The sequence below is a fragment of the Aplidium turbinatum genome, chromosome 8 (genome assembly GCF_918807975.1).
Source record: "Aplidium turbinatum chromosome 8, kaAplTurb1.1, whole genome shotgun sequence".
NCBI lineage: Eukaryota > Metazoa > Chordata > Ascidiacea > Aplousobranchia > Polyclinidae > Aplidium > Aplidium turbinatum.
Window position 1 is genome coordinate 25,741,217 of NC_137479.1, and position 12,717 is coordinate 25,753,933.

The window sequence follows — 12,717 nt, forward strand, 5'->3', positions numbered from 1 at the left end:
AATGTAAAAATGATGGATTTTGTCGCCTGGGAAGGCACTCAAAGGTAAACACTGGATAAAATGCAAGAAGGCAAAAGAAACGATATTGTGGAATAAAATACAAAATTCTCTATAAACAGAAGAATCGGACATACATCTCTCTGTTATGATTTTTAATGTAAAAATTCAAACTGTGCTGTTGAAATTTCCGATTTTAGTTTTGGTTTGCATACAGACGGTGACATAGGATACATGTCGATTTTATGTGAGCAAACATTTCAATTGAATAGTTTCAACATTTTGCGCTAAATTTCATTTCAATTTTTTTTTTTGTCGGAATGCAAAAGAAACGATATTGTGGAATAAAATACAAAATACAATTCAAAACTGTAGCCGAATCGGACTGTAGGCGAATATGGAACTAGCCGAATAGGACTAGCCGAATTGGACTAGCCGAAACGGGCCATTCCGGAAGAAAGGGTATTTGGTTTTTCTTTTCCATTTGTTGATGCTTCTAGATGCCTTGTTTGTTTTTGTCGATATGTTTTATGTTGTTTGCTTCAAATTGCCTTGCTCAAGTTTGGTCAACCAAGAGTGGCAATTTGAAGTGTTAATTTTGCGTTCTTGTTTGATTCTCAGTATTGAAATGATTTTGTTGCTTTTTTTAGTTTTCTAGATTTAAATTTATAATGTTAAATGCGACGCGTTTAATTGCCAGTAGTACCGTAAGAACATGTGCAAGTTCGTGCGTCAAAAAATGCCAAAATTCAACATTAGACGTTAGAATTTTGCAAGATTTTTCAAAGGTAAGTGAATATCATACGTTGAATTCTTGTAGTTCTCACTTAATAATAGATTGTTTCAGAAATATGTCATGAATCATGTACACCTTATACACTACACAGTTGCAATGTCACATTTACTCTGTTGTGTACCCTTTTGTATTTTTAAAACTCATAGGAAGCATGTGTAAAACAAATTACATTGATTTATTGTTTCACTTAATTGAAGGGTACTTTACGGAAGTGAATAATCTTTGCAAACATCCAACCTTTATTGTGTTTAATGCAGTAGTTGTTACGGTGTTTGATGTGTGGGGGGAAGGATATTTGAGGAAAAACATAGGAGCTATATTTTGCCTTTAATCTGTAGCAAGGGAATAACACAATAAGAAACTTGCGTTTTTTCAAGCGAAATTTCAATAATCTCCTTTGAATTCCAGACAAACTTTTCAAGAACATATTCAAGCCGGAAAGGTTTTGTACAAAATTTAGTAGAGACTTTTAAACAAGAATACAACAAGGACACTGAGCTGAAACAGAACATCGAAAAATTTCGAAAAGAAACTCAAGAATTAGAAGATTCCGACACTTTGAAGAAAGTTCGACACAAGTTTGAAGAAATCGGTCGAGAAACAACTCAAAGCTCTGAAGTCATTCAAGATGCGCTTGGCAAAGTAAAAACAAAGATCTCAGAGGTAAGGTAGCAGTGCGCATACTTCGTCTTTCATTCTTTAAAAGCATCAACTATTTTATGAAAACAAAACATGCCATTTATCATAAGCCTGTGGTTCCTTCACTTGTTTGTAGCTACTGACTGCTTTCAAAGATTCATCAAGCTTGTAGGTAGGGGTCTGCTACTATTCGGCTAGTCCGATTCGGCTAGTTCTCTATTCGGCTAGTTCTCTATTCGGCTAGTTCCCTATTCGGCTATAGACCGATTCGGCTAGTTCCCTATTCGGCTACAATTTTGAATTGTAGTTTTGAATCGGACTGGAGCCGAATAGGGAACTAGCCGAAATGAGCCATTCCGCGTAAGTAGACCCTAATCTGTTATGGGAACCTTGTCTGTGTCTCTGAGTAAAAGTTTTGCAAAGATGCTCTCAAATTCGGTGCATGAATTTTAGCACGTTTTCCTAACATAAATGCATTCATGGATTGTTTTAAATCAAGGGTCCGTAAGACTTCAGCTTGAAAACCGTTGTCCTAGCATATGATTTTACGGTGGTTTTCGTATGGTTTTAACTACTTGAGGTTTGTGTGGAAGAAGGCTCGCTTTCAAGATAGAAGTTCTCAGCAGCGACGTAGCTTTGGGGGGGGGGGGGGGGGCGATTGCTCCCCTAACCCCGTGGCCACATCCCTAGTTCTCAGCCTTTGTGCTTTCCTTCATCCAAGTGGCTGGGTAAAATATACCTCCAGAGGGTGACTTTACTCTCGGATTGAAGCAGCCGGAACTCATGTATGGAACAAGCGTGTTAACTTAGAGTAGCATTGATGAGGTCGGCCAGGTTATAACCACCAACTCTTTCCACTGGCGTATCCTACATTTTGAGTAACTGACTACACATTTTACAGACTGCAGAAGAAATTGGCAAAACGGATGTTGGTAAAGCGGCAGGCAAGATTTCCGGCGGATTTTCCGACGCTGCAAGACAGGCTGCTGACAGTGAAGCCTTCAAAAAAGTGCAAGAGGGTTTAAGTAACATTGCACAGGGAACGGGAGTGGCCCCGTCTAGCCTATATCGTCCACCAGGTAGGTTTCTCCGTTCACCGGTTGTTTTTTTTTTTTTTTTTTTTTATCTCAGACGCGTTATAAAGCTCAATCATCTGGGTTGCAGCAACATCAAGTCAAACCAAATGTAAAGTGTATTTACAAATTCGGTAGCACTACATTAGAAAATCAGAAAAGGCTAATTAAATGATACTTAAACTATTGAAAGACGTGCAATATGCCTGAGACGTCATTGGCAAACTAAAAACGAAAAGCACAGAAAACTGGACGCAGTCAGTAACTGCAAAAACAAAACTTTGATTAACGTAAATGAACAACAGAAACGCAACGTATTTTTGCAGATCGAATTGATCGTAAACAAAATTTGAGACTTTACCATATTATTGTTGTGCTTACTTTCCAGAGGTTCTGCGGATGCGGAAAGAGCCACTTGATTCCGAAGCGGAACGCATCATAGAAGCCAACACCGATGCAACGTACATTGTTATGCACAAGGATTCGGTTTGGAACCAGCAATGGGAATCGTTTAAAAATAGTAAAGTTGGTGAAAGTGAGTTCTGACCCCTTAAGCAAAACTTGTAATACGTTCGATTTCAGCTTTGGCAGCACATGGATGGATTGCTGACTGTTCGAAATGAGACTATGTCAAAACGAAATTTCGTTTCGATGCTAAAGTCTTTTTCCTTCAAACTTCAAATAATTTTTGACAAACGAAACTCACGAGAATGACACTAAGAGCCGCAGAATTCAAAGGCTTTGAGTGCTCGAAAATTTTGTTTTGTTACGACGCAAAATTGTGGTTTTGGGGTTTGACCTGGGATTAAGTTTCCGGTTGAAGAATTTCCTCTTTATGGAATTCTTTTCGAACAACTGTAGTAGACACAGACTGACACACTGCTTTTGAAGAGCAAGTATTCGATGACGCAACTTTAGATAACCGTGCGTATCGGAAATAGATATTATACTGCAACTGTTTCGAAAAACATCGTCTTTCGAAGATATTGTATAGTTGTATGTGCAAAATGCGATTTTTATTGTCGCTTCGATAGTGTTTTCGTTGCAAGTCAATTTATTAAAAAAGAACTTTAAAATCATCTCGCTCAGTCAAATTTTCTCTTTAGCCATTGCAGTGAACTGAGACGATGTAGAGAAATAAATTTGTTACCTACTAAGCTTACAAGGAAGTTGAAATTTTACAGGAATATCCGATATTAAGATGAAATTTGATGAAAGTGACAATGTATTTATACGAAGTTCAAGATTCATAACCGACAAAATATCAGGAGTAGCAGGTAACATATTTCTGTTGAGTAAAGTTTGTATAGCTTTATTGACGATATTGTTCGAGTTTATTCGTATTTTCTCCATATTGTTTTTACTTGGCATTCGTGGTATTAATAGCCTATTTTTATATTACAACTTTGTACTTTTCTTAAAGAACAGGACCATTCTGAATTGTGTTTTTAATTTGCTCAAAAAAAGTACTGTGTAGTTCGAATCTTAGTGAAACGCCATTGCACTTTTTTATCCGTTGAGCATTCTTTTCAGGTGGCGTTTTTGGCGGGACTGAAATTTCAAAAATCATGACTGAAATTGCCCGAATCCAACCTGGATTTTCTGCTCAAGGTTTTCTAGAAATTTGTCGATATGACATCGTTCCGAATGTTTTGGAAGCTATTGCGAATGGAAAAGATGCGATTGTGAAAGACTGGTGCAGTGAGGCAGTACGTAAATATCGATTTTAAAAACAGAAAACTCGATTTAGTTGCCGCCAACTAGAAAAAGATTTTTTTGTATTAACACTTTTATATGACATGTGTAGACGTTGAACTACAGTAATATAAAAAGGACGGATTTTACTAGCTGAGGCTATATTTTTCATTGCTTTTTGAAAAGGTCTTATCTAATACCAATTGCGCTTTTATCATTCAGGGCCATTTTGTAGAGAAAACAAATTGCTTCTGTCAAAAACAATCTTCGTTTACAGTCACCATTTTGCACTATATTTTGTTTTAAAAAAGTGTTGAGCTTGTTGACTTGGCAAAGATCTCGGGTGTTATACAGTTGAACGCTCTGTACGATTAAGAAACATTTTAAAGCATTAAGAAAGATTTGAAAGTGCACATGAGTGGATATTGACTGATTGTAATGTACTATTTAAAATCACGAGAAGGCAATATGGGACCTATTAAGACAATTTAAAAGGCACCGCAGTTTCTCAAATGAGCACTGCAAGAAAGTAGTTAAGGGGCAAAACTTTTGATTTTGAACTGTGCTTTCCAAAAGCCAAACAATATTTATATCTTTTTGCATTGTTTTGTCACAAATTGCTGCGTTTTTAAATATTTTTTTGGTCACGTTGCTTAATCACATGGGCTCTCCTCCCGAGATCCGCTTTAGTGTGAAACCATACCCTGCATTAAATTACTAAAAACAACAACGTTAAAGTTACATAATCATGGATTGAACATTATAATCTGGTCCTAATGTACATTCCATATTATTGTCAGCCATACAACCAACTCATGCTTCCAATCAAAGAGCAAGAGCAACGAGGTAACCGGCAAGAGATTAAAATAATCGACATCGATCACTTGGATATCGCTGGAGCGGCGAAGGTCGACCAAGGTCCTGTGCTTGTCATATCTTTCCAAACCCAACAGATTGTGGTTGTCCGTGACAAGAAGGGAAATGTTGTCGAAGGAGATGAGGTTTGTGTAAAATTGTATTTGTTATAGCCTAATGTAGGCCAACGTTGAAACGACATTTGGTAAAAATATGGCGACTTGCAAATCACTGAAAATGTAGTTGATTGTTTAGTGTTTATTTTCCAGTAGCACATTTATCGTCTGTCATATGACGCCATTTCTTGTTTTTCACCCCTCTTTCCCCATATGTGACGCTGAATATGTTTTTCTGTAACCGATGTGAGGCAGTATGATTCTTCTGACTCGCCACCTTAATGGCGTCTTAAAATTTTAAGTTATCACTGTGTTAGGATTTTATCTTATCTTGCATTTACAGATATCATTTATAATAATTTATATTTTCTAATTTCTGCATTCAAGTAAGTTATTATTTTTATCTACTGTAGGTCTGCATTTTCGTTGATGTTGCATTTCGATGCAAAAGTTTATTTCACCTCCGTTTTATTACAGAACCAAGTAATTCGAGTTCATCATGTGTGGGCCTTGTGTCGCGATTTGGATGAATTGGATCCCAGGGCAGCCTGGAAAATAATTGACCAACATTCTGCTGGAGCTCCCATGCTACTGTAACATTACATCTGGAACTGTCCAAAATTAAAATACATTTTATAAATGTAGCCTACGGTGTCTGTTGGTTTTTCTGTTGAGTAGGCTATCTCAGTGTGCGTTGAGTAGGCTATCTCAGGCGTATCTCATTTGTTGACAAAAGTGTCAAACAGATATGTCAAAACTGTTCTGATAGGAATATTCGTTTAGTTAGGTTGATGGCTAATTTTTTTCAATCGGCTTCTGCTATTAGCCTAACTTGTTCGCAGTGTGATTGAGCTGACTTTATCGTGCTTGGCCCAAAACAAACAGGGGCTAATACGTCACAGAAACTAGATGCCTTTTTACGGTCAATAGTCAACAAACTTCGTAGCTGATTCAGTACCGGTAGCCGTATTTGCCAAGGTTAATTAAACTTCAGAAACAATGGTTAAGCTCGGCAGTTACTGCACATTTCACAACCACAAATAAATAGGCTACCAGTGGGCTACTCTAGTTATTTTTAATTAAGCTTACACAAGGATTGAAAGCGATAGTTTTGAGATCCGAAAAGCTTTTCTTGTCTCGAAACACGTGTTCTTGTGTTTTTGGTTCTCTCTCTTTCTAGGCGTCTGCTCCATTTAGCATGTGTCGCTTTTTGCTGTGATAGTCCGAAATAAAAACAAACTAAACTGTAAATAAAAAAAAATTGCCTAGACCCTTCTCGGTAAAAGTTTTTTTTTTTGAGGTTTAAGATAAACCGTTTGCTTATTTCAATTAAAATTTGGATAACATTTTGAATTAGCCAGAGGGAAGCTTTGGAAGCTCTGCTTTTCTGCTTGCCTTGTATCATTCAAACCAACCGATTTCTTCCCCTTTTTATATCATAACGTTTTCTCAAAATAATTTGAGCATCACAGTTTTGGCAAGTTTTGCCCACAAGGTGGAGCACGAGATTCTACTTTAGAATTCAGAAATAGGAAGCAGTCAAGTTTTAAAATCGGAGCATACCATTGGGCTTGTTCTGGTGTGGTTAGTGCTTAATTTATGCTTAGTCAATGCGGTATTGTAACAGTTGCTAAAAGGCTATATATTGGATCATGAATTGAATATCAAAATTTTAGATGTAGATTGTATTGGGTGAAATGGTTTGGTTTTTGAATCTTTATCCTCGGACTGACAAAGCCTTGATAGGATATTATATTCATTCGTTCGCCAAGATAGCTCAGTTGGTTACTTTTGAAACGAAGAAGCTTCAAGATCAAACCGCGCTAGTTTGACTCTCAAAGTGTGCACTTGAGCAACGCATGTTAAGGACTGTTCTCCATTTACCGGCTTCAATGAATGGAATAATTCCAGCAACAAGACTTCAACAATCGAAAACTTCACTCTGTCAATATCGGTGACTGGGCCTGCGTCAGTGATTCAAAGCCTCTACAAGTATGCAAAACTGCCAGGATTAAGCTATGCAAGAAGCTTTCCCACTCCGAGAATAAAGATTCCAACAAATTCTTGATAGTTTCATTATACCGTACTTTGTAGAGGGTTTTGACGCAGGGCCAGTTACCGAGATTGACCGAGTGAATTTTTCTGATTGTTGGAGTGTTGTTGTCGGAAGTTATTCCATCCATAAAGTGCTGTTAAATGAAGAGCAGTTTTTAGAATGCGTTGCTCAAGCGCACACACCGAGAGTCGATCCAGCCAATCAAGAACATTTCAGAATACGTACTGCACGACATAGGGAACATCGAAAAAAATTACAAACTCAGCATCAAAGGCTATATCGGTTATGATACTGTGGTAAGATTGGGGTGCAACCTATTTCGTCCCCTGAAAAGATTGAGAAAAAACATATAACAGCCGAAGTCGCTGATCGGGGTTGCTGCAAACATTTTCAAAGTTTTTTCCTTGAAAAGATCAAGAAAAAAAATAAAGCGTCGGAGTTGCCGAAACAGTTGACCACACTAAGTATCTTGAAATAATAGTTGATAAACCAAACCTCACTTTCGGGTTAGGGTTATCAAATTAAGATTGTAACTCTTCTATTACAAATGATCATGAGAAAAAGGCACACTTGTTTTGTGGTGGCCCATAAAGAGTCAGTGATAAATGGGACCTGGTATACAAGCCCCCCCACCCCCCTTGGTAACTCATGACAAAAAGGAATTGACCAAAACATGTGGATTAAAGCGTCTGAACAGTAAAGCAAAGGTGAAGTTGTTTCACCCTGTATGTTTGGTGGAGTCCTGTCTTTGTCATGAGTTACCATGGGGAGGGAAGGCGACTTGTATACCAGCTCCGATAAATGTAAAGGGACAATTTTAAAATGTTTGTGAAAACTCTGATCAGCGACTTCGGCTTTGTTCTATATTTCTTCTTGATCTTTTTAGGGAACAAAGTATTCAGGGGACAAAATAGGTTGCATCTGTAGGATTGTATTAGTAAATGGGCTTTTAAGCCAATATGTTCGGTAGTTTCTTTTAGACTTCTGTTGCACCACTTGCTTTCAGTACTTGACTGGATAAGTACCATTTGTTTGCTGTTTATTTCTTAAAAACATAAAATACCTTCTGAAAAGTTATGAAATTTAAGGCATGATCAAGTAGTACGATATTGGTTTGACTCTCAGGGTATCGGTTGTACCGCATGCACTTAAACAACAACAAGCAGAAATTTCACTTTGTCTATTTTAGTAACCAGGTCTGCATGAATGGTTGAAGGCCTCAATAATTATGTAAAACTAGGAAGATTATGCTTCCAAAAAGGCTTTCTCTGTTTCAATAGGTTTAAAGTTAAGGATTTTCACAATGAATCAAATGAAAAGTGGCTATATCTACGGCACCGTAGCTTATCGTCTTACATTTTTCGCCATAAAAATAAAATTTTGAACACAAAATTGATCGTCTCTAAGTTCTATTTGCTTACTGAGCAGTGAATCTTATTGTCCAAAAAGTAGTTATTTTGTGTCTAGATTTTTTTTGGCATTTGCCAACGCCATTTCACAATCTGTAGTTTTAGGTCAGAAATGATTTTGCCAAAGTAAAGATATGCTAAAATTTTGAAGGCCTTTTTTAATTCAATCAATTTTCACACTCAATAAAATAAAGCTGCCAAAGTACATTAGTCAGACTTTTTTTTTTGGATAAATAACACATTATGCAAAATCAATCAAAAATAACGTCTGCCTCCACTGAGCTATCAAACTACCTCAGTTACACCAGGGCTGCGATTTTTTCTTTCTTGTCGAACGACCAAAACTTCTACGCTTGTTTGTCGAATAGTAATATGACGTCACAAGAGTCAGATTATAAGCGTTTGGCGGCGAGTTACCGCATAAGTTGTGTGGTATCAGAGTCACTTACTTTAAGTTTTTAATCGCACGCTGGTTGAGTGATTCCATCTACGACGGCAAAAACATTGCTGTCGCCAAATCAACACACCTCGGATTGCTGCGACAATTGCCGTATGCTTTAATGTTTAATTAAACGAAATTTCATGCGCTTCTTCATCGTGTGTCACACGGCGGTCGCCCAGAGCATCGCGCTGACAATGCTCTTGTGAACTGTAAAAAGTTTGCAACCTTATAAATACCGGCTTATTGTTACGCAAAAGTTATTCTTTCATCGAATGCTTATTGTTTACCGGTGTCGTTGCGAATATAAATCATCGTGAAAGAAGATACAGTTAAAAAGTGGAATTTACCTGCTATAGATTCACTGGTCTACAAAAAAAGAATTTTTTTTTGCTCCATGAACTTTGAAGACTGATTTAGAGTAATTTTGGGGTGCTGAATCCGAATCTGACCTCAGATTTATCCTATCACGTCAGGTTTGTGAAATATGATAACAACAAATTGCTACTTTCGTCAAAAGTGGAAGATTTGGCGTTGCGTTTACCACCAACATATGCAGTGCTGTAACGAAAGGTTAGTGTTAGACTGGCCAAAACAGCCTAAATATGGTTACTGAACAAGCATTGCCATAGGCTTGCTTAAATCTTTGTGGTTTCATGCAAAACATTGACGGGGGAGGGGGTCAGTTACACTTATAGCCTCCCTTTTAGCTTGTTATTACTGCCTTGTTAATAATGTTGCTTAGAAAACAAATTGGTATCAAAATTATAATTGGTAGGTGTATTTCAGCTACTTATGCACCACATGGCCTGGATTTCTGGATCTTGCACAATGTGTATGTGCAATAAACGCAACGTCAAATCTTCCACTTTTGACAAAAGTAACAATATGCTGTTATCATATCTCACAAACCTGACGTGATAGCATAAATCTGAGGTCATATTCGGATTCAGCACCCCAAAATTACTCTAAATCAGTTTTCAAAGTTCACAGAGCAAAAATCGTGTAGACCAGTGTTATCAAACAGAAGGAAAAGCTAGTGTGGTATTTTGCAAAATTTGTAAAGAATTTTATGACGGAAACAAATCGGAATTAGAAAAGCTACGGGGTCAAGTTAAAAAAGTAGTACAAAATTGGATAAACGGTTCTTCAGCAGAAAAGAAAAATAATGCTTCTGATCATATGGCATTGCGCGTTCATGAATGGGCAGTTTTGCGTCTTCAAGTATTCCAGTGACGATGCGACAGCTTCATCCTCCCATACAGCGTCTTATGATTCCTATTCTGACAGCTAGTTCTTTATCAAACAGACTCGTGTTTGCTCGCAGTATCTCAATTGTGCCGAAATTATGTTAGTGTAAACGTAAATCGAGGCAATCTTGTCGCAGTGAGATATTAATTTGTTACCGGTACGTGGTTATTAACGTTATTTTATGATAATTCAAAGTTCGCTAGATGTCGAATTAATGTAAAACAAACGTAAATTTCTTCTTGGGCATTGTTACGCAGGCAGCAAAATTTCGTTATTTTTGCATTGACTTCACGTCTGTAAACGTTGAATCAATGTAAAAATGATGATTTTTGCTGTCTGGGTACGCAATGTAACTCGCCTGGAAAATTATATAGATTTGTGCTGACTCGAACGTTGAATCAACCCAAAATTAACTTACTTGTCCCCCTGAGTTATTTAACGTGATTTAACGTAACAGCGTGCGTATCGCTACTTTTGGTATTATTACATCAACTACAAATCAAACAGTGCGGTCGTGACTCGTGATAGACTACTCTAGTATATTTTTCGCTTCTCGTTTTTTCGATTCAACGTCTGCAGACGTTGAATCAATGTAAAAACGACGGGTTTTGCCAGCTTTGTTGTGTACTTTTGTGAATGCAAATGCAAAATCGCCCATTATGTATAATAATCACAGAAACCCTTTTAGTGGATGGAAGTCAAGTTGCAACCGTGTTTATCTGTCTACTATTCTTTATTCACATTGCAAAACATTTCTGCAATCTTGGAACAACAAGTGCATAAGTCAGACATAAATCCAAACTTACAAACACGTTGACAATTAAAGTAGCCTACTTCGGTTATTTTATCTATAAAAGAAACCCGTTGTGTCGAATAGCACAAAACAAGTGTGGTGAAATGTTTGATGCCAGGCGTTGGAACTTCGATCAAAGCATTCTCCCGCAGTGTTCAAAATGGCGGCGTTGACGCCTTGGGAGTTTCTCGTGCGAAGCGTCGCTTTTAGACCTTGCTTTGAAGTACCTGGTGCCAGAAAGTTTACGTAAGTCAGCACTCTTATGATTGCATCACGTGATGCTCCCCCCCCCCCCGATTGTTCCTCGACCTGACGACGTTTAGTCTTTCAGTTTTTTTTCATTTTTATTTTCCTTTTTTTTTCGTAAGGCACGGCGTTTGTCGAATAGTGATGGCGCGTGTCGAGTGACCTCGTCACCGAAAAAGGCAAAAAGTGCAGCCCTGTTTTTCTGTTGGAGAAATAACACCCAACCAATCAAAAAGCTTTGACCTCACTATAAGCTATCAACCTAGTGCGCTTGACTAGACTATCAAACTGCTGCGCCAGCCTTCACTGCTGCTTGTGACGTGACAGTTTCACCATGGTTTCATGCCAGCACAGTAACGGCACGTACACGCAGTACAACTGCCATAGAGATATAGAAAAGAGTGTAAGTGTGTATATCTATGGCGCCGTAGATATAGCCACTTCCAATCAAACAATGTCCAAGGTTTAGTTTCATAGTCCATTTAACAACTTCCCGGCTGCAATGGCCGCTGGGAGCTTAATGGCCTGCATTGTTTTATGTGAAAAGGTTATTCTGCACTTGCAAGTGTGAAGATTGAAGAAACAAGCTTGGAATAAATTTGACTGAACTGGACATGCGATGTGCATTGTCTTCAAAGACACAAATTAAACTGCTGGCTTCACAAAAGCAGCTACATCCTCATTAATGCGAAGAAAAAGAGATTGTGTTCCACTTAATCTTTTGATTGATGTATGATGGAGAATAGTTTGTTTGCTTTAAAATCCAAAACATATAAAAATTCGGAATGGCCCGTTTCGTCGAGTCAGATTTGGGTAATCTGATTCGGCTAGTCCGATTCGGCGAGTTCCCTATTTGGCCAGAGCCTTTTTCGGCGAGTGCCCTATTCGGCGAGTTTTTGAAATTTTTGAAAGGCTATGGTACCCGATAATTCCCTAACTGTTGTCACATCGTTTTAACGTCGCTAAACGTGCAGAAAGGAATAAAAATAAAATGTTTAAACTATTAAATTAAAATTCGTCATGTCAGTTCAGTTGTTTTTATTTTTGACCATCATATCAAAAACAATACACGTCAACATAGCAAAGGTAGAAGCGACAAAACACGAACGCTAAAACTTGCTTGAATTCGTCATGTCAGTTCAGTTGTTTTTAAGGTAGAAGCAACAAAACGCGAACGTTTTAACGTGCTTGTGACCGAAGTAAGTTATTGAGTTGAAAGAAATTTGGCACAGTCGCAACACCTTCAGAAAAATTTAAGATATGAGGGGAAAACAAAAAAAAGAAAATGTTACAAAAAAAAAATCATGTTTATATCTATAAGTTAGTACTTTTGAACAGTTAAAATGATTAGT

At 37.7% G+C, this 12,717-nt stretch overlaps 1 protein-coding gene across 1 annotated transcript; it reads left to right on the forward strand.

The window, feature by feature from the left end:
• The first annotated feature begins 647 nt into the window (after window positions 1-647).
• On the forward strand, window positions 648-5,822 carry LOC145776323 (mitochondrial import inner membrane translocase subunit TIM44-like). The gene is made up of 8 exons (XM_082587723.1): window positions 648-785; window positions 1,202-1,456; window positions 2,334-2,511; window positions 2,894-3,040; window positions 3,690-3,782; window positions 4,039-4,214; window positions 5,001-5,201; window positions 5,649-5,822. Exons 1-8 carry the CDS (start codon window positions 669-671, stop codon window positions 5,766-5,768), a joined length of 1,287 nt encoding a protein of 428 aa, XP_082443849.1. The 5' UTR covers window positions 648-668; the 3' UTR covers window positions 5,769-5,822.
• Window positions 5,823-12,717: the final 6,895 nt, after the last annotated feature.

Coding starts and splice junctions, on each gene's coding strand:
- LOC145776323 (XM_082587723.1), top strand. CDS start 669: ATGTTAAATGCGACGCGTTTAATTGCCAGTAGTACCGTAAGAACATGT. Junction 3,041..3,689: donor AAATAGTAAAGTTGGTGAAA/GTGAGTTCTGAC, acceptor GAAATTTTACAG/GAATATCCGATATTAAGATG. Junction 5,202..5,648: donor ATGTTGTCGAAGGAGATGAG/GTTTGTGTAAAA, acceptor GTTTTATTACAG/AACCAAGTAATTCGAGTTCA.